The sequence below is a fragment of the Sarcophilus harrisii genome, chromosome 4 (assembly GCF_902635505.1).
Source record: "Sarcophilus harrisii chromosome 4, mSarHar1.11, whole genome shotgun sequence".
NCBI lineage: Eukaryota > Metazoa > Chordata > Mammalia > Dasyuromorphia > Dasyuridae > Sarcophilus > Sarcophilus harrisii.
This window is the reverse complement of record NC_045429.1, coordinates 346841122-346864502: the sequence shown is the minus strand read 5'-3', so window position 1 is coordinate 346864502 and position 23381 is coordinate 346841122. Positions and strand designations below refer to the sequence as shown.

The window sequence follows — 23381 nt, the reverse complement described above, 5'->3', positions numbered from 1 at the left end:
TGGGATGTGCACACATGCACGTGTGTGTGTATACACATTTAGGTGGTCATATGCAAATACATATGTGCATTTGGGATTTGAACCAAAATGCAATAAGTAGTTCAAGGGGGAATATATTTTCATGTTTCAGTTTTGCTCCAGTTCAATGATCTGAGACAAAAGTTTTGGTTCTGGTTGATCTGGAACTTTACGGAAAAACTTTGGGTTGCTTTGGAGTTCTGTAAAGAGAACCTATATCAGCCCAACAGAATTGTAATATAACTGGTCTTGCTTTGGGTTCAAGGAGGCTTTGGTTCATGTTACTAAGTCATATATCTTCGGAGATATACAGTTTCTTACTCTTGAAAGTAGGTTGAGACAGATATTTTTATCAAGAGAAAAAGATTTCTCTTGGGAAATTGTGTGACAGAAATTGATGACTGATCCCAACTGAGCAGGGCTGGGTTTGTTATGTTAACCAGCAGACAGGGAGTCAGAATTGGCTCTATCAGGAGCCTTTGATCCCCATAAAGATTAGAGCAGGATCCAGAAACCAGCAGCTTTCACTGCCTGCCTGAGGCCAGTATTTTCTGATCTCCCTAGAACATGACAACTTACAAAATGGTTCATGCTGTCTGCTTATTCCTTTGTGAATTTTAGATTATGGATACCAGACATATCATGCTTAATGAGCAGTAGATGCTGCCAGAAGAATAGAGGGGAGGGTTGGGGAGACTATTGGCGGTTACTACCCAAATCCCTAACACAAATATCAGTGATGGGGGAGTGGGAAAATCCAAATGGATGATTTGTCATTTACCGTGGAGAGCCCAGTGATTGTGCATCTCAAAGACTGAAGATTATCCATGATTATTTCCCCAGCCAAAGGAGAAAAGTCTTTAGAAATGCTCCATTCCACTGGAAAAGAGAGAGAAAGAAAAAAAAGTTATAACTGTGTAACCGAAACTCCCAAATCTTATTCCTCTTATGAAACAGCAAACTTTCTTCCCTTTTGTTGCATGGATTCACTTTATTCTCTATCTTGGGAAATGGTAATTAAGTGTTTTCTGAAAAACTAGAAAGTAACTCGTCTTTAAAAGGAATTGTAACAGATTTATCAGGGCAAGTTTCATCTAGGAGGTAGCATTTTAATGTTTGCTAAACACTTTACATAAATCATCTCATTTGATTTCTCCAACAATTCTAGAAAGTAGGTATTATTGTTTTCATTTGATCTTTCCAACAATGCTAGGAGGTAGGTGCTATTATTTTTCTCTTTTTCACACTTACAGGAACTGAGGAAGACAGAAGTTAAATGAGCTAGCAAATATCTCTGGTGAGATGGGAATGGAAGACTCTTCAAGTCTTCATTTAATCCATTAGGCCATCTAGAATATATGTGAGATACTTAGGTGTATGTCGGAAGTGTGCCAAATGGGAGATAGGGAGCTTATGTTGCATGATATATATGGGCTATCTAGTAGACATACTGTTTATGAGGTATTTGCCATGTGGAACATATGTTGGTTATTGTCCTTCATTTTTTAAGAGCTCCAAAATGGCATCATTATGTTAAGGTCAAGATATAATATATCTGACTTTGGCTGATCAGACTATTATGAACTCAGAAGATCCTACCATAGGTCAGGCTCAAAAGTGCTCTAAACACGAGTATTATTCCTTTGAGAACTGCAGTAGCTCAAAGAATATATGTAGCATAGATGAGAAACATAGAATGTTTTAAATGCCAACAATTATATGTATACATTATATGTATACATATATGTACAACATGTGTACTCACATATAGCAATGTGGCCCAGTGGTTAGAATATATACATTGTGCATCATCACTATCATGCTGGTAAGCTTTATTAAGTTCTGATTTACATATGATGTAGAGTAAAGCAGTTTCCCATTAAGTGCTAAGTTTAGGAAGATCAAGCTGTCAAAGGAGGTCTTGGGGTCCTAAATTGTCCCCTTCCTTAATTCAGAATCTGAATTAGAAACTACATGGTGACTAACATTAATACAATTAAGGATTTATGCTAATCAGCTTGGAAGAATCACAGTGTTGTAACTCTTTTCCCCAACACAGACTACAACCTGTCTATGGCTTTAGATGAGAGTCCCATTTATAGACAAGTCTTAAGGAATTGCTTGAGGGACAGAAATTAAATGATTTGACTAGAGTCAAAGAAAGCAATTAAACTCAGATTTTCCAAACTCATATAATTAAGCATACTCCTTACCATTCTACTACATTATCTTAATAATGATAAAAACAGATGCATTTGTAAAGTACTCTGGAATTTGCAAATGCTTTACATCCTTCACCTCTGATGAACTTCCTAATAACCCTATGAAGTGAATACTAAATTCACTATCATTCTAATTTTACAGAAGAGCAAAATGCACATTCAAAGAAGTCAAAAGGTCTTACCAAGGATCACATAGCTAGCAAATGAAGAAAAGGCGGAATTTGAACCCAGATCTGACCTGCTTCTAATTCTACAGGTTTTCCACTATACCATGAAGCTTTGGTTGTTTTTTTCCTCTCTTTTTACATACTACTCCTTTAAGAAAAGTGACCTGGAAAATGTCTATTTGGACTGCTTTGTGAGCTGATGGCATCACTAATAGCAGTGGGAAGAGACTGAAATAAATGCTATATGCAGATTAAGTTACATCAACTCTGGTTGAAGAAATAAGAAAGGAACAGGGTGAGGGTTTTGTAAGACTAAATAAAAAAAAATCCAGTAACCAATTTGAAAAAGAAGCGAAATAAAAAAAAACACTCATACAAACCAAACCTTTTATGACTGGGGAAAACCTAGTGGTGTTAATTTTTATGTTTCCTAAATCACAGAGATGCTTTTTATCTTCTCTTTTTTCTGCCACATAGAAGAGAAGAAAGAGGAATTGAAGAGAAAAGGGCATAATTCACCAGGGAATTGCTTCAGATGTGTTCTATGAATGAAAGAAGACACAAGTACTATTCCTAAATTTAAATATCCATGTCTATCCACTGACAGCTAAGAGCTCTCAGGTGCTCTAATATTGTGTCACTCTTAAGACTAAACATACAGTGGCTTTTTAAGCTTCATGCTAAAAATTAGAGAAAGTTATTTATAGAGAAGTTAAATATTAGTGAGAAAGGTACCAAATTTCATCATAGATATTTGTTTCTTTAAAAGTTACTCTAAAATATCTTTTATATTTAAAATACATATGACAGCTGAAACAATACAATGAAAGACAAGTCAAGAGGCAAAATTCTAATAAACTACAATAGTTAATTGTTAACAATAACACATCAATCATAGGAATAACATCCTTGTTGAGACACCAGTGTGCTCAATAGCATTTAAGGAGTCTTGAAAGACTTCATAGTTATTATTCCTGTGATCTATGGGTACCCAGAGTCACTAATAAATTATATCTTGACTGGCAATTGAAATTGAAATTATCTCTCCCAATAGATGTGGATTTTGACATGAACATTAAATGGGTTGTTGGTAATATTACTATTCTATTCTTCTTATCTCATTTTATCATGTTCAGATAGAAAAGGACCAGGCAAGCTGCTATCCTACTATACTATTCTAAAGTGCATTGGACAAATAGAAGAAATGATTGTTGCGGTTTTGTTGTTTTACAGATGAATTACTGAAGACTCACTGAAAACATCTGTGTGGAAAAAAATCTATTTCTAGACAGGATGATGGAGATGTCATTTATTATATCCTGTTCTCTCATGGTCTTATTTATACTATTAGTTTTCTATATTCTTAAGGTTTTATATCCCACATAGGTTAGAGTTTATAAGTATATAGTATGGCGTTACCTATTAAACATGTTGTTCTCAAATATTTATGTATCATTTGTGGGAAATGATTTTTCTGTTATAATGCTCTAGTATCAATATACTTTATTTTTTGAATTCTCTAGGATGCCTAAATTGTAAAATTAATAAAAATGTTAGTTTATGAAGAAAAAAAACAATAACACATCAAAGTGAAGCACATATCTTTTCAGTTAATAATCATTTTTTGAAAAGAGAATATATTCTCTAAAAGGATTTGTTGGAAAGTATTGTGTAAATCTATCATTTGATAATACTTCTAAAATTGTGCAGAAAGAAATATATATTTTAAAAAATATATTTAATTGAAATTTGCCTGTAATACGTGTCATGGGAAGATTATATGAACTGATATAATGTGAAATAAACAGAACAAAAAACAACATGTACGAGAAATGCAACAATATCAATGGAAAAGAACAGTTCTCCCTTTTCCTCTGAAAAAGAACAAAAAAGAAAATAAACACTTTGCAATGATAATAATAAAGCTGTGCTTTAAAAAACAGACAAGAAGATGTATCTTCCTCTACTCTTTGCATGAGCAGGGCAAGGTAAAGGAAGAATATAACACCGTTATGGAAAATTAGATACATGGGACAATTCATTTGAAGTGAATGAATGAAAAAAATCATCCCTCAACCATTTGCTTGATATGCACTGGCAATAAAAATAGGAAAGTAAAATAGTTTTTGCCCTCTAGGAGCAGTTCGTATTCTAATAGAAGTTCATGACATATATCGAACAATTCAGCTGCAAGTCAAAAGGAAAGGCTCTATGGTCCTTTAGATATAGCAACAGAATAAATGGTAATTTATCTTCTTATCATTTCCATAGATAAAATCCGATTTGTGTATTATGTGGAACCATTTGGAAGTGACTAAAATTTTCTTTTACATGTCTTCTGTAGGTTGATTGCTGAGGAGGCCTGACTGGTAGACAGGGGGAATGGAGATGGGGTATTACTGCTTCTAGAGCTTTTGTGTCCACTTGCCATTGAAGTAAAGGGAAGTGATGGTAACAGGGTTTTGACTTATCTAGCACATACCAGATCCTATCACTGCCTTATGGATAGTCCCTTCTCCACCAGAGTTTGCTTCTCTGGATGATGGCTCCAGGGCTTAGATTAGTAACAAGTAGGGTTGGTGGTCTGGGAGATGATACTATTCTCATGTTTTTTGGCTTTCCCTATCAGGAAGTGGAATTTGGCAGCAGGTTCTGGCCTTGCTGTTCTTGGAGCAGGGCAGGCTTTGACTGAGACTACTTATTGGCTGTCCTCCATGCGTAGAATGTTCTCCCTCCTTGTCTTTACCCTCTGACTTCCTTCAGGACTCATCTCAAATCCTACTTTCTACAAGAGGTTTTTCCTGGACCATGGTATGAACTTGATAAATACTTCTTGATTTCGTTGTAAAGAAGATGGGTCCTTTTTCTACAGAGATGACTCTTCTCAGGGATAGCTATTAGGTCTAGGCTGGAAGCAAGGGTGGATTGGGGCACCATCACTCCCAAAGTTCCTGTGTTTAGAGTCTACCTCCATTGGAGTTTGAGGGGATATGGTAGAATCAGTTTGTTTTGCCTGGCACACACTGAAAAATTTCCATATTTCCAAAGCATGAGACTATTCCAAAGACAGAGACAATGTTGGGATATGCAGAGATGCCACCCAGATAGCCAGATTGCTATGAGTATTGCTCTGACATAAACAGGTGTTATCCGATTTTCTCACCTTCTCACATAATCAATTCTTCAACCATTCTATTTATTATTCTTTGTTACAAGGGATATAGCAGAGGAGGAAGGGCCTATTCATAAATGAATAAAAAAACCCAAAAATATCAATAACATTTTAAAAAAATCAAAAATAAACTGACACTCAGAAGAAAACAGATTCTTCCTTGCCCCCTTTAAAAACTAAAAACAAGTTTGTAAGGAGCCTGGAGCCTGATGAAATGTTATTGGATAATCTTAAGCATTTGATTCAAATTAGTTTTCATTCCCACTTTGGGCTTCAAAGAGTGGGAGGGATGAGGAAGAAGAGCCACAAAGAGAGAAACAAAAATCTCTTATTGGAAAGGATTATCATGGGGAAGTCACACTGCCTCCTGCCTCTCTGTACATACTCCCTTCTCTCTTACTTTGAAGAGACGTGGAGCAAAAAGCAATTTCTTCCTTGTGTAAAGAAGAGACAGGGATGACAGAGTGAAAAAGAAATATTTGGGGAACTAAGCAGGAGTGCAAAGAAAGTAATTTGGCACCTTCTTTCTGATAAAGTATAAGCTGGGACCATATTTGTCCAAATATAGCCTGCAGTTTTTCCCCCTCACAAATCTGACTATAAACCCTGAGCTTGAAGTAATTTTCTCCCAGATCCCACTTCAAAGAAATGCAAGAAATAGTTCTGTGTGTGTGTATACATATACATACTCTACCACAGTACATTACATTAAAACATATATGTGCATGTACATGTGTGTTTATGTGTATATTTAACCTACATAAAAATTCTTACACATGTCCCTTAATATACATACATATACACATACATATAGGCTTGGAATAAGAATTGACTTTATATATTGTCTCTGATGCTAGTCTTGTGACCCTGTGAAAGTTACTGTTTGTGTGCTTCAGATGACTCCCTAGGATTTTTCCACTAAGTGTAGGGGATCAGAGGGTTGTGATCTATGTTGATGGACATTGTTTCTATATATAGAGAGAGAGCCCCACATTGAAGAAATCACAAATCATTTGAATCTCAAATGATCTTTTATTGTTGTTTTCTTAAACTTTGTATCTGTGATTTTGTCAGTGTGAGAAGAAAGGAAACAAGCATTTATTAAGTGCTTACTAAGGACCAATCATTGTGCTAAGCTTTTTACAAATATTATCTCATTGGATCCTTACAATGACCTTGGGAGGTAGGTTTTCATTTTACAGAAAGAGATAGTGAGGTACAAAGAAGTTAAGTTTCTTAATCAGAGTCCCATAGATTGCATTTTGAGCTTAGAGCTTTCTTAGAATATATGCTTCCTTTAAGTGTAGAGATCTCCCATAGAGGAACTCTCTCTATGAAGATAGGTAGGCTACTATCCTGCAATCTAGAGCTTTAGTGATTTGTCTGGGAGCCCTGGACAGGTAGTTAAGAAGTCCACACATGCTAGAAGCATTTCTGGAATTTTAACCTTCCTTACTTTGGGGTTTACTATCTACTAGCCGGGTCACCACTTTTTGTTTCTTTATAACCTCAGTTGGGCACACTGTAACTTAACTCTAGCTTAGTGATATCATTTTGGGTTGTCTTCAAAAATGAAGGGCAACAATTATAACCTCAATGTTTAGCATAGTGCCTGGCACACAACACTTAATAAATGCTTATTGATTGATTATATATTTACACCTTTTTTTCTTTCCAAAGAAATCCCATTTTGAGGAGGAGAGCTTTTCAAGAGTTTCTGCTACCTTAGGATTAAAATGAGAAGGTTTCATATAAAAGCTTTTTAATACTAGACTATTCTAAAACCCTAAGTGCCTACGTTTGGGTGAGACCCAGTGTTGAAGCTAGGCATAAGCAGCTAGTTGAGTACACATTTAATGTCTACTGTATGTAAAGCATGTGGTTCTAAATTTTTCAGCTTTGTAAGTGAATTGAAGCTTATTATGATGTGGTGATAGCAATTTGAACAAAAGCAGCAGGATGGTAGAGTGGATAGACTGATAGCCTTTCAGTCACAAAGATCTGAGTTTCAATTCTGCCCCACACAATTGCCATCTTGTGTGACCCTGGGCCCATCACTTATTCTCTATTGGTCTCATTTTCCTTATGTGTAAAGTCAGAACAACAATAATATGAACCTCAGTGCTGTGTGGATGAAATGAGATTGCATATGAAAGGCACTTAGCTGAGCTTGTTATTGTGGCTTAATTGTGTCTGACTCTTCATGATCCCATTTGGGCTTTTCTTGGCAAAGTCATTGGAGTGGTTTTCCATTTCATTCTCCAGAATTTTATAGATAAGGAACTGAGGCAAACAGGGTTAAGTGACTTGCTTAAGGTCAGTCATTTAGTGTCTGAGGCTATTTAAATTCAAGAAGATGAATCTTTCTGACTTCCGGTCCAGTACTCTATCCACTGTACCTCCTGACTGATCTGGCTAGCCTTAACACACTAAATGCATGCTATCTGTTTATTATTGTTATTGTTATTTTTATATAATTAAAATGCAAATCAGAATATGATAAAGTGACTAGAGACAAATAGAGTGGCATGAGAAATCTCAGGAAATTCAGAACTTTCAGAAATTATCAGGATCACTTTTAGAAAAGTAGGAATAAATGGGAATTTGTGTTTCCTTTTCCTATTGAAGACCTATTCAGATGCTTCCTCATGATGCAAATGCCAGGTTCTGGAAGGCTCTATCAGAGAATGGCAAATTTGAGAATATCCTATCAAGACTTGGAGCACAGGCCTAAGGATAGACTGAATGGCTGTCATTTTAAGATGATTCCAGCTAAACTCAGATACACTTATGGTCTGAAGGCTGACCGTTAGATGAGTTAGTTTTTGCCCAAGCAGTCCTAGGAGACAATCAATGCAGGCTAGGAGGGGCTGTGGTTGGGATGGATGGAGGGAGTTTTAACACTAATGACATGACATGAGTGTAGCATTTCTTTAAATCTGATTCTAAATTGTGTAATACTGTACTTGTAATTAGTAATTAGAGATAAACCAGATGTCATGCTTTGTTATTTTAACAAAACATTTGTTCTTCTAGACAAGCATAATTGAGTGGAACCGTTTTCGAAATCCATGCTTCCAGTTACATACACCTTGGGAAATTGAGCTTTTTGGATCTCTAAACCAAGAATATGCAGAGTAATGGAATGGAAAGACAGCTGGCTTTGGAGCTAAGAAAGTATAGACTCAAATACTGCCTCAAATACTGGGACCCTGAGTAAATCCTTCACTTTACATGGCTTTGGGTACTTCTGAAAGCCTGAAAATTGGAGAGAAGAGGAAAAGAACAAGCATTTAATTAGTGCCAACAAGGCAGCTAGATGGTGAAGTGGATAGAATGCTAGGCTTGGAGTCAGGAAGATTCAATTTCCTGAAGTCAAATCTGGCCTTAGACACTTACTGGCTGTGTGATTCTGGAGAAGGCACTTAACCCTGTTTGTCTCAGTTTCCTCATCTGTAAAATGAGCTAGAAGAGGAAATGACAAACCACTCAAATATCTTTGCTAAGAAAATGCAATATGGGAGAGTTGGACACATGGGAAAATGACTGTACAACAACAAATACACTATGTGTTGGGCATAAGGTTAAGTGCTTTATACATACTATCTCATTTGATCCATTGTGAAAGTGCTAATTTGTACTGATAGAGGGAATTTCTTTCTCTAGGAGTTCTGGATTTCAAGGAACTCTCAGATCTAGCCCCATACCTAAGCAGATCATTAAGCTGTGGCCAGGCACCATAGAATATCCAAATGGTAGGCATGGTGTCCCATGCTCTAATAAGATAATCTTACAAACTTTTGCAATGGAAAATGCCACAAAAAATAGTGGGTGATCAATGTCACTTAAGGTCAATCCTTGTAGTGAAGAACGATCTTTTTAACAACTAAAAGTAGACAGTTCATGAATATATATATATATATATATATGGGGTGACTGCATGCCTAAATTGCAGGATCAAATTCCTGATGATTGAAGTTTGCTGACTTTATATAAATAAAGGGCAAAATATGGTGATGATCATTACAGCAACATTATATGGGATCTATGATTTTCTTATTTATATTGGGGTTTTATTTATTGTCAAGAAATGTTCTGCCTTCTCAAATAGAGCTTCGGAGTGGGATGTATCAATTTCACATAGTTGCAAAAATATGACTTCAAAGTTTAGCTTCTAGGAATGGGCATGTCTCTAAAGGATAGTGGGCTCCTCTTCCTTGGAGGTCTTCAAGCAGAGGATGGATGAGCACTTGTTGCTTGTACTGTACCTGTAGATATATTCCCTTAGATTCTCCTTTAGTGTAAAGGTTAGACTAGATGACTTTTGAGGTTGCTTCTAACTCACAGATTCCATGAGCCTATGGACAACATAGTTGCTGACGCATGCAGAGTGAATATTAAGATAGCAACAGAGATACAGAAACAGGATAGCTGCAAATCTGAAAGGGCTGAAAGTTGCCAGAGCCATACGTGAGTCAGTGACTGGGTTGGGAATCTGATCCAAACCTTGGATTCTCAGATCCATCTACTTTTCCCTTGTCCACACAGCCTCCCAGGAAACAGGAAAGGGCTTATTCGATATTAGCACTTCTGTAGAACCAAACCCAGCATTCTTACTGGCCACACTCACCCTGGCGCCTTCACTAATGAACGGAATTTGGCTAGACTGCTTAGTCCTATACCAGAGCATTAGAAACTCTTTCCCAATTGGTCTAATCATGCTTTCTCTAACCTTTTAGGCCAACCATAGCAAGAAAGAGAGAAGGGGGGGAAGAGGAACATGCATAAAAAACCCGGAGAGAGATCAAATATAGTCTTTTCTAGAGATGAGAAGATGTGTCTTGCTGAGGTCTGAACCCACTCAACACTTGTGGCTTTTAAATTGAGAACTGACGTGAAAACTTTAGAGCTGTGAATTCTCTTTGGCTCTGACAAAACACAAGTTCTGGGCCGCTCAAATGTTTTTTTTTTCCCCCAATTCCCTTGGTAGTCCTAGAAGCAAGGGCATGAATTACTTTCAAACAAGAATCTTTATTGTTTGCATAGCACAGTCTTCCATTTAATTAGAAAAAGATTTTTTTTTCAAATTAAATTTCCCTAGAAAAACAATGATTTAAATTAAGGGTAAAAATATTTTGTGGGTTGGTTTTTCTTTTGACACTTGAAAGGACTTCTCCCTCTCCTTCTTTCCTCTTAAACCCCACCCCCCTTACATTTCAATCTATATTGAGAAGTGTTGAAAATGAAGTTGGAATCCTAATGCTGTAAGCAGGGCCAGTTTCTCTCAACTAATTTAATTCCAATTCAATTCAATTTAGCAAACTTCATTAAATGCTTATTATAAAACTCATAATACATATCTATGTACACTATGCATTGTATCTAAAATCTGCTATAGATAAGTTTACTTCATATAATTATGTATATGGCTGTATATTAGTGTACATATGAATTTCTAAGTATCTGAAGAATTTGAGAGCAAATTAGGAGGTTTTGAAGAAATATTTGCCCAGAATCACAGGTGACAATCTATGCTTCAGGTAATTCTTTGAATTTGGAGCAAGAGGAACTAGTTTTAAGTCCCCAGGAAAGCCAGCCTAGCCAAAACAGCAGTTTCCTGAGGCAGAGACAGCAGGTAAGGTGTACCAGGTGGATCAAACTACAAGCACCTCAACTCCCACCTTCTCTCCTCAATTATCTTCTCCTGAGGACAGTCCAGGATCCTATTCATAAGAAACTCTGAAATAGTTGTGCTCTTCGGGTTATGGCCTCACTTTCAGACTAGCTCCACAGTAAGCCCTGTGGAGAAGGGGCCTGCTAACCCTGATACTACTAACACCAATTTGCTATTGATAGGTATGTTAAGCTTCAAAATAGCAATGTCCCACAGATCACCAGTTCCGCTTCTAAACCAGCCTCCATAGCCATCAATAATCAATCAATATTCAATTCATTATCAAATTGATCAACTCTTATGGAGATGGGCTATAACAACTGTTCCACAAGTGCAGCAGCATAGAATGCTTTCAACTTCCCTTCCTCAAAATTACTGAAGCTTCAGAAAACAAGTTCTCACATTCAAAGTCTTTGTCATGTTGGTTTGTCAGATGGTTTTATTAACGTCAGTGACACTAGAGAAGATGCATTACCATTTGCCTTGCTGATGTACCCCAAGGACCATTAGGTCTTTCTGACTGATTTGCTGCTGAAATCTCTGATTCATTTTTTCTCCCCTAATAAGCATTTCCAATTCTAATAAAAATTTTGAGAACAGAGATTGTCTCATTTTTCTCTCAATATTTGTTGCACTTAACATAGTACTTTGCAATTAATAAACAATAAATGCTTATTTATTTATTTACTTCCCTGGACCTTAGTTTCCTCATTTGTAAAAATGTGATATTGGAGGGAGTTTTCTCACCGAAACTTCCTAGCTATGATGAAAAGGTCACAGCTCTTTCGTGTGTTCTTAATATTTCATTTATAGTTAATTCTCTTTAGGATTATATGTTTTATCTTCTAGATGAGCTCCTTGAAGAGAGGGACTCTAGTTTTGTTTTGTTATTTCATCACAGAGTAGGTGTTTGAATTAATTCATATTTTTTAAATGCACCTACTTTTATTCAAACAGAAAACCAGACTCAACAGATGTTGGCTGAAAGAATGACCAGGATTTCCTTCCTTCTAAAGCATCCTCAGTCAAATGGCTTTAGTGTATATTCCTTTAAGGATAATACACAAATAGATAACTAAAAATTGACTGTTAATTGGCATCTTAGTAAAATACCCTTAGGGGCCATCTGGGCTTTTAATAACAGAGAAATATGATAATGTAGATAGAACTCTGGTCTTAAAATCAGAAAGACTATCTTCATCTTTGAAAAATACTGACTTTATAATCTTGATAAAGTTATTTAACCACTCCAGGTTAACTCTCTATGTTTATGAGTTGTAGAAAAGATGCATTGGAAGAAGAAGACCCTCACTGAGAACTCCCTATCCTGGGAAATCACAGGTCCTGTCTCTCCCCTAATTCTGCTAAATATATGTTATTAGGAAGTGGAGCGTAGGTCATGTAGTAGATAGTGAGCTGGGCCAGAGTTGGGAGAACCTGAGTTCAAATGGGGCTTCAGATATTTACTAACTGTGTGACCCTGGGCAATTCATTTAACCCTGTTTTGCCTCAGTTTCCTCATCTGTAAAATGAGCTGGAGAAGGAAATGGCACACTACTCCAGTATCTTTGCCAAGAAAAACCCAAATAAGGTCTTGAACAGTTAGATACAGTTAAAATAACTCAACAAAAACAGGAAGTAAGAAGGCAATTCCATAGTCTAGGACTCCAGTGAATAGAATGAAGACCTTGGAATCAGATGGACCAGATTCCAAGTTTTGCTACTGACACCTTCAGATTTTGTGGGCAACATGTTACTTAAAGAGGATTATGGGGCAACTGAATTTGTCTCACCAGAGAGGAAATCACAAATCAGTGATTTGATCCTTATTCTTTCCTGCTAAAAACAAAAATAGAACCTTGAGATCTTAAGGCTGGTCCATAGAATACTGTTTTAGATGAGTTGTTTTCCCCCCTACTTCCATATGGACTAAATAGAGTTGATAGAGTATGAACCCAGAGGCAAGAAGATCTGAATTCAAATCTGGTTTTAGACACTTACTACCTGTATGACTGTGGGTAAATCACTTACATATTTACCTCAGTTTCCAACTCTGTGAAGTAAGGAGGATAATGTCCTGATGTTTATTTTATCCACGAGAAAACCAGGACTAGAGAAGTAAAATTACTGGCCTCAAACTACTAAGATTAATACAGGTCCTCTTGTTCTGAGGCTTATGTTCCTCCATTTTAGAAGTTTATTTGTCTCCAAGAATCAAAATGATAACTTCCAAGGATAAAAGATTCCGCTAATCCCTTCACTCCCTCTTTTTCAGAAGAGTATCTTCATTTGATAATGATATTAAGGGTTGGGATGTATGTGTGATTTAACTGATACAGGGAACTCCTAAATGTGGAAACTCCCTCTACAAATGGAAATTGTAGTGTGGAGGAGGAGGAGGAAGAGGATGAAAATATGGTTCTATCCATTTGACCATTCTCAAAACTTTAAAAACCTGGGTCCAATTCTCTCTTTTGACATATGGGTTCAAAAAAGTTATCCAGAGGTTGTGATCCATTCAGGGTCACACAGCCAGTGTGTAGCTTTCTTTTTTATTTTTCAACATTGACCCTTGCAAAACCTTTTGCTCCAACTTGTCCCCTCCTTCCCTCCACCCCCTCCCCTAGATGGCAGGTAGTCCAATACATGTTAAATACGTTAAAATTTTAAATTTTAAATCCAATATATGTATACATATTTATATAGTTATCTTGCTACATAAGGAAAATCAGATCTAGAAAAAAAGAAAAAAAAACCTGAACAGGAAAATAAAAATGCAAGCAAACAATAACAGAAAGAGTGGAAATGCTATGTTGTGGTCCACATTAATTTCCCATAGTTCTCTCTCTGGGTGTAGCTGATTCTCTTCTTTACTGAACTGGTTTGAATCATCTCATTGTTGAAGAGAGCCACATCCATCAGAGTTGATCATTGTATAATCTTGTTGTTGTTGTGTATATAATGATCTCCTGGTTCTGCCCATTTCACTTAGCATCAATTCATGTAAGTCTCTCCAGGCCTCTCTGTATTCATCCTGCTGGTCATTTCTTATAGAACAATAATATTCCATAACATTCATATACCATAACTTATTCAGCCATTCTCCAAATGATGGGCATTTCTAGCCACTACAAAGAGGACTGCCACAAACATTCTTGCACATACAGGTCCCTTTCCCTCCTTTAAGATCTCTTTGAAATATAAGCCCAGTAATAACACTTCTGGATCAAAGGATATGCACAGTTTGATAACTTTTTGAGTATATTTCCAAATTGTTCTCCAGAATGGTTGGATTCTTTCCGTGTGTATCTTTTTTACTGGTTTGGAGATTTTCTCTCAGTCTACTAGATTATTTAATAGCTACAACAATTCTCATTTCTAGAACACTTTAAACATTACAAAGCACTTCCTTACAACGATCTTAAAATGGTTATTGTGCAAGTATTGTCATCATAAATGAATATAAAGTGCAAACCTTAAACACTATTATTCCCATCTTGTTCATGAGCTAGCTGAAAGAAGTGTCCTAAAGAGGCAGGTGGTAGAGGTAAGATTGAAACTTGAGTTGATAGGAAACACTCTGAAATGTACATCTTCCTTGGTTCCATTTTTTCCCTGTGTTCTCTTCCATTTCTCTCCTCCAATATAGTTTTTAGTTTTATTGTTGTGTTTTCAACCCTTCTAAATGTTTGTTGTTCAGTTGTTTATAGTAGTGTTCAACTCTTCTTGATTCCATTTGGGGAGTGTCCAACTCTTCTTGTGTCCATTTAGGCTTCTCTTGGCAAAGATACTGGAGTGGTGTGCCACTTACTTCTCCAGTTCATTTTATAGATGAGGAACTGAGACAAATAGGGTTAAATAAGTAATCAAGAGCGCACAGCTAAGGAGTGTCTGAGGCCAGATTTAAATTCAGGAAAATGAGTCTTCCTGACTCTAGACCTGGTACTCTTTACTCTGTGCCATCTATTGCCCTGTATCTAAAGTTACCTGCTTTTTATTAACATATTTTAATGGTATTTGACAGCATCTTGGCATACATTTAACACTCTAAACTTTAAATGATATTAGGTCAGGAATAACTTTCGAGGCCAACTTTTCTTTGTAAAGATGAAGAAACCACTAGAGCACAGAACTGACTTGCCAAGGGTCATTAGTTAGTTAGTAGTGGAGGCAGTTCTTGAACCTAGATCTCCAGATTCCTGAGAAGTCCAGGGCATGCTATGATGTTTCAAGTTAGTGACTTGGTCACCTGACAATGTCAGCAATTCTTTGTATATGACTCTAGGCTTTGTTATTGCAGGGATGAACCTAGAAAAGTGTTACTGAAACATTCAGAACCAAAAAGTTCTTCTCTAAGTCCAAGATCATATGTATGATACAGACATTTCTATTTGGATGCTTTCCTCCATGAATACATGGAGAAAATTGATATGATCCATTACTAATCTTCATTTCTTTTTATCATTTTAAAAGTAAATTTTTATTGTTGCAATTCATTATTGTTATTGCTTTTTTCCACACCAAAGATTGATGTGGACTATTTGTATCTGACCTGTGATAAAGCCTTCAAAACTTGTATTAGTCCAAAACACCACAGATGGGCACATTCTACCTTGACTTCAACACAGTGATGTCATTTTAGTCCTTTTCAAGAATGAAGGGTGACAACCAACCAACTATTGCTTCTTATGTTAAGCGATTCTGATAAAGAAATTATGCCTGATAGGAAATGGAATATTCAAGAGCCTGTACAGATAGAAGGACTATGGTTTCATTATCTGTTCTCCTGCTCCTCAATACCAAACAAATAAAATTCATATGCCTCAGCATGATATGTAAGATTCTCTGCAATCTGAGGCAAAATTACCTTTTTCTGAATCATCTTCTATTATTCTCCTATCTGAATTCTATGCGCCAGTTAAATTGGATTGCCAAAAATTCTCCAAACTGTTATTGTTCCCTATCTTTAATCTTTTTTCTCATTGTACTTCTGTCTGGAATGCTCTCCTCCTGTTTGAACTTTTTAAAATCCTTTTATTTGTAGATTGTAGATTTAGACCTGGGAAGGGATCTTAGAGGCCATTTTAATCTCTTATTTTATATAGCAGCTAACTGAGGACCAGAGGGTTTTACTTTGTGTTACTGTCACTAGCTATTTTGGGGGCTCAAGATCCCAAGGATAGTTAGTGACAGGAGGAGGAAATAAAGGCAAGCTTTCACATTTTTAAGGATCAAACTCAGTTTGTGTGAAGTTAGTATTTTTAGAGGTAACCAGGGGCATGGGCCATAAATGGTTTGAATATGATATGTAGCACCCATAACAGGGGAATTTAGGTTTTGTTTGAAAAGAAGTCTTAGATTTGAAGTTCCCTTTTAATACTTACCAATTATGTGACTGTGGTAGTCAAATAATTTACTCTGAACCTCAGTTTCCTCATTTGTAAAAGGGGGATAAAAATACCAGTAGCTCCTGTTTGGCAAAGCTATAGTAAAGATCAAATGAGATAATGTATGTAAAGCTTTTTGTCCGACTTAAAATCCTTATATAAATGTCAACTATTTTGTATCTGAGTGACCTTGGGCAAATCACTTAATCAATCTCTTTGGGTTTCAGTTTCTTCATCTATAAAATGGTTAAACTAGATGACCTCAAAAGTTCCTTATGGCTCTAAAGCTACGACCTTTGATTTAACCTTTCTTGGCCTGTTTATTCATCTGTAAAAGGAGGGGTGGGATTAGATGACCTCTAAGGTCCCTTTCAGCTCCAAATCTTATGATCTCCTGTTATTATATGATTGTCTTCAAGAATGATGAAAGGAGGAGGGATAGATGGAGGGGAAAAAACCCCAACACCAACCATCCCAAATTAACAAAAACAGAGAGTGTGGGTTCACAGGAATCCAACCCTCCAGATATCTTTGAGAACAAAATAAACACTGGCTAATCTCTTGTAGTGATTTATTTAGATGTTGACCCATAGAGAGGTTGAAGGGATGGGCAACTAACCGTTGGAGGTCTCTTCCAAACCTAGAAATCTCTGAATCTTAGGAAAGTTTCAGGCTGGCCTTGGCAATGGAAGATTGTTACTGAGTGAAGTTTGGGTGAGGGCACCAAGGAGACTGTCTGGAACCCCTTTTCCCTCCTCCCTGCTAAGGTCAGAGTTGTCTTTAATACTGTGACGTCCTTGTTGTGACTTCCAAGGGAAGGTGGGGGAGTAGAGGAGTGAGGAGATGGGGGGTGGGAACTGTGACCACAAAGCAGAACAGGGATTTGTATTGAATCTAGGTGACTCTGGGTCTAATGAAGGTGTCCAATATTTTTATGTCAGCTATGGGTTGTTGCTGCGGTGGCCAAGATAAGTACTGATTTTTAAATAAACAGCAATGTAAACAGTCACCGAAACTCATGCAAATTGCTGGCACAAAATTTGAGGCTGGTTCATGTTATGTAACCTTCTTGGTGCCAAGTCCAGCCTCCCCCCACTGCTAGTCCTCCCCAAAGTCCCCCTACCTCCTCACTGACTCCCATACTCTGAGCCCTTCCCTTTTGAGAATGAGTTTCAGCCTCTGTTCCTTCATTCACCTGCTTCTCTTTTCTCTGGATGGGGACATTTTCAGATAAGGCGTGGTCCAGGGCAGAAAGAGGATAATGTCATGGAGAAGGGAGAACTCATTGACTGGAAAATTGTCTCCATTTTAGACTCCTTTCTCTTTCTCTCCACTTCTCTCTAGGGGAATTGCGATATTCAGATCTTCTGTAATTGTTTTACCATTTATTTCTTTCTAATTTATCTATTTCTCCTCTAATTTTCAATATTTCCTCTTTTGTTCTCATTTTGGGTTTATTGATTTTTTAAAATTCTTAACTTATATATTCAGCCCATTAATCTCTTTTTGGTTTATTTTGCTATTGTATATTCTCAGAAATCTCTCTCTCTCTTTCTCTCTCTCTCTCTCTCTCTCTCTCTCTCTCTCTCTTTCTCTCTTTCTCTGTGTGTGTGTGTGTGTGTGTTCTTGATTTTTCCCTCCGAGGACTGAGCTAGATCCATCACATTAACTTTAGTATATAGTCTCATTATTATAATTTTCTTTCACATAATTGTTCATTGTTCCTATGAGTTGTTCTTTTTTCCATTCATTATTTACTACACTATCAAAGCTTCATTCAGTTCTGTATCCTTTGTGTTCCTTGTGTTAATGACTATTTTTTCTTTTCTATCATATTTGAAAATTACTTAATCTTATGCATTATGAAAAGTCACACATCCTAACTAGCTCCTGGTCCATATGCTTTCTTATTGTATAAATAGAAGGGCTCCCAAGGAAGACTCTCCATGGTAACTCTGTTCTTTATTAACTTAGAGAATAAATCATCATGCTCCAAAATCTTTACTTTTTCTTTTATTCTTTTACCTGGCTAACATGGCACTTGTGAAAAAATCTATGCGACATATTTACTCCTAAGAGGCTTACTATTTTTCTTTTTTGGACCTTATGTTGGAATTGGAGTTAATTTTATTTGCCTTGCAATTTGGGGTATCTGAATATGCATTTCCATATGGAGGATGCCAGCTTAAAATAGATCATCTTCTAAGATATTAATACACAGCTTATAGCAAAATCCCCTGACTCCCTGAATATACACATAGAAAATGTATAGCTTAATTCACTTGTGTACCAAACTAATCAGACATATACTATATGGTTTGGGTATATTAGCTTCTAAAAAAATGGAAAAGCAAAACGGCTGTGAATTACATCAGTGAAGAAGTTCAAAAACAACATGTTGCTATGGGGAAATAAGGCCATCAGTCTATGTAAGGCCAAATTTATCTGCCCTGTAGGGAGTTCCATTTAATTTAAATGGAAGTGGAATAAAAGTATCCATAAGAAGCCAGGAGCCTTCCATGATCAGGACACAGTTTGTTGGAGGACTTATCTGTATACTTTGTATTTACATTGTGTTGTATTTACATTGTGTTTTCTCAGTGGAATGTAAGCTCCTTGAGAGCAGGTACTTTTATTTTTATTTTTGTATCTTTGAAGTCTACTAGAGTATCTTGTACGTCTATTATTAATATCAATATTCATTATTAAACTCCTAGTATGTGCCAAATATTATTCCACATTGCTGGAGCTATAAGAACAGAATACAAAAGGCATCTAATAAATGTTCATTTATTGAAATTGAATTATAAGCCAAATTTGTATTTAGCCCACAGGTTCTTTACCTGGTTATCATTATTAATATTAATCTTGATAACTGTATCTAAATATAATTGGTTCCTTGGCAATATTATATATTTTTTGGATTTAAAACCTTATTTTGAGAAAAGATACATGTGTTCCACCACCAGTCTGCTCCATGACACAAAAAGGTTACCTTATGTGGATTCAAATGGTTAGAACATTGGACTCAGGAACAATTGAGGTCAAATCCAACCTCAGACTCTTACTAGTTATATAACCTTGGTCAAGTCACTTAACTTCTGTCTGCCTCAGTTTATTTATCTGTAAAATGGGGATAATAATAGAACCTTTTTTCCATGATTACTGTGAGCACAAAAATGAGATAATATTTGTAAAGTGCTTTGCAGACCTTGAAGTACTATATAAATGCTAGCTATCATCATCATCATCATCATCATCATCATTACAATTGGGAACATTGAACAGGTTTTTTCTCTCTTTCTCTCTCTATTCTTATGTGTGTATATACATATATGTATATATATATATGCATACAACATATATTTCATTTTGAAGAGTAACATGTTACACTGTATTCTTAAAATTTTCCAAATTAAATATCAAGGTCCTTTCAAAATTAGGTTCTCCAGGTATATGTAACTGTGGTCTTAGCCTCACTCAAAGTTCAAACAATAATGAAACAGTTTTAATCTCATTGCTCATTTAATATTTATGTAGCTGTCACAGTCTCAATTTTAGGCACTCAAAACCTCAGACTGCTGGATTCAAGAACTCCACTCACATTTTTAAGGTGAGTATTTTTGGAAGGAGAGATGTTTAATCTCTAAATAATTTTCCAAACTATCCCCAGATAGTGGTAAGAGATCAAAGAAATTCTCTGTCAACTTGGAGATTGCTGACGCTGTGAAGTGTTATTTCCCCCATACTTACAATAGAAGAAAATAGGCTTGCCTTTATTAGAACAAACAGCTCCCCTAGGAAAAAATCGACACAAACATGGGCCAGCCTGAATTTACATTGTGACTCCTGCTGGGAGGGAAGGAACTAGGAAAACAGTTTAGCAGAAGAGACAAAGAAAGGTGAAAGCATGACTGGAATGAAGGAGACAAGATTCTGTGATACCTTGAGAAGTCAAGGACAGTGATTTAATGGTTTAGATTTGTAGGTCATAAGTTTCTTGGAAGCATGTTCAAACAAATACTGGAGTGAACTCTCCAGGTTGACTCCAGTATTTGTTCGAACATCTAATGTCAGTTTTGTTAGGTAGTACAGATTACCAAGTGTGGAAGATCTGAGTTCAAATCTGTCCTCAGATGCTTGCTAGCTGTGTAACTTTAGGAAAGTTACTTAACTGCCTCAGTTTCCCCATCTGTAAAATGATCTAGAGAAGGAAATGGCAAACCATTCCAGTGTCTTTGCCAAGAAAACACCAAATGGGATCAAGAAGAGATGGACACAATGGAAACAACTGAATAACAACAATAACAACCTCTCTGAATATTAGCTTCCTTATCTGGTGATAATCTGTGTACTACCTACCCCATAGGAATATTGTGATTAAAGTGCCACTATATAAATGGAAGGTATTATTATTTTAATGAAAGAAGCATTTTTGTGGTTCTGACATTTTAATGGAACATGAACAAACCAGTTGAGAGGAATACAAGTTGGGGCTCTACTATAGAAGAGACAACCTAATCTAATTCAATATTTTTTCCCATTTAAAACAGGGATTCTTAACTTTTTATGTGTCAAGAATCCCAGCTGGTAAGTTGGTGACACTTATGGCCCCCCTCTCAGAATAATGTTGTTAAGTACAAAAAATAAAATAAATAGGAGTACAAAGGAAACAAAATACATTGAAATTCAATGATCAAAATATTTCTTAAAAAGTTCATAATCTCCATGTTAAATTTTAAGAAATTTTAAATTTTAAGAAAATTTATTTGATTAACTTAGATTTTAGGGAAAAATGTATAGAAGTTGAAGTAACAAAGCAAGAATATGAAAGAGTTCCACGGTCCTGTAATAATAACAACACAAGACTTAAAGCTTAGTATGAGCTGAGATTGGTAGTGAATGCAAAGGTCAGAAAAAAGGGCCATCTAAAATTATATTGTGGTTAAGAGCAAGGTTAAGTAAGAAATTGGACAGCTGAATAGTGTGGTTGAGATGATGATCTTGTATAAGTCAGAAAAGGCAAAATTACTCAACTCTTCATTTTCTTCTTTTTCTCTGCCAAAGAGAATGATTGATCATTAGATGGATTTGGAGAGATTAAAAATAAATGATTCACAATGATTCAAATTCTAAATTAAATGGAAAGCCAAATAATGCTTTATTGTCTTTAAGATATTGTTAAATTACCAGGCATGGATAAAGTCCTGGGCACTGAAAAAAATGGAGGGTATGATTCTTGGCGGGATATCTATGATCTTTGAAAAATTTTGGAGAATAGGACAGGTGCTACAGGACTAGAGAAGAACAAATGTTGCTTCTATATTTTAAAAATAAAGTGGGTGGGAATTTTAAATTATAGGCAAGTGAGTAATCAAACTCACTAATTTGATTCCAGGAAAAATTCTAGTATATATTATTAAAGGCTTATATTATAATATATTATTAAAGGCTTAGCATGAATGGCTTATGAGCATTTAGTCAGGGAAGTGGTTGGTTCCTAAGAGTCAGTGGGGATTTATTAAGAACAGAAGAAAAGATGATATAATATTAGTGTTTAACAAACCTTGAAGCTCTATATAAGTATAGCAGTTATTTCAGTGAAAGGTTAACAAAGAGTATTATTCTGTATCTGTGGACAAAATGGAGAGATATAGGGAGGGTCAGAGATGCCTTATAGCGTAATTAGATAAGTTCTGGTCTGGCTGAATGATCAGGCCTGAGCTATTAATGAGCATGTATTTTATAAGGATAAGGTAGCCTCCAAAAAAAGGTGCAAGAAGAAATCTTCCATTCCTTTATAGAAGTAGAAAATCATTGGGTATGGAAAACTATATATAAAAATGTCAGATTCCCTCCCCCAACATATTGATTGATTTTGTCATTTTTTAAAAAATATTTCATTGCTCATTTAATATTTATGATATAGTGAATAGAACGCTGGGCCCAGAATCAAGAAGATGAGTTCAAATCTTACTAAGCTCACACTGAGTTCATATTTACTAGCTATGTGGTCCTAGGCAAGTCATTTAACTTCTGTTTGCTTCAGTTTAATTATCTATAAAATAGGGATAATAATAACATCTACTTTTCAGGGTTGTTATTATGATAAAATGAGATATTTGTAAAGGACTTAGCACAGTGCCTGACACATAGTGGATGCTATATATGCTTTGTTCTTATTGTTGCTATTATCATTATTATTTTTCTGTGTTAAAATTAAATTATGAGATGTCTTTTTTTAGAAAGATAAATGAAGAGAAATATAGAAGCAATGGAAAAAACAAAAGATAGCAGTAAAAATTTATTTAAAAAAAACATGGATTAAGTGCTTACTATATGCAGATTACTGTACTAGGAACTGGAAAAAACAACATAAAAAATGAAATACCATCTCTGCCCCAAAGGAGTTAACATTTTACTGGGAAATAAAAAGCAAGGATAAAAAACAGGTTAAAACAAGAATAAAAACAAAGATAATTTGAGGAAGAAGACCACATTAAGAAACAGGGGGAATCATGATAGAGTTTCCTTAGGAGCTAATGCTTGGATGAGGTTAAGGATTCTAAGAGGTAGAGGAGAAGGAGGAAATACAATCCAGGTGTGAAGACAACCCACACCAGAGTACAGAGGTGGTGGATGGAATGCTGAGTCTGGGAACAGTGAGAAGCCCAGTTTGGCTGGAATGTTGAGTCCATAAAGGAGAGCAATGTGAAAAAGTAGGCTGGAGTCAGATTTGTA

The 23381-nt window shown here is 36.0% G+C and overlaps 1 protein-coding gene across 1 annotated transcript in view; it reads right to left on the bottom strand.

Annotated features, from left to right (window-relative positions):
* ANKFN1 (ankyrin repeat and fibronectin type III domain containing 1) overlaps positions 1–23381 on the bottom strand; it is a 325952-nt gene that overhangs the window by 82637 nt on the left and 219934 nt on the right. Inside the window, exon 7 of the mRNA XM_031966442.1 lies at positions 800–897. Coding sequence (XP_031822302.1) covers positions 800–897 — 98 coding nt within the window. The remainder of the gene's footprint in view (positions 1–799; positions 898–23381) is intronic.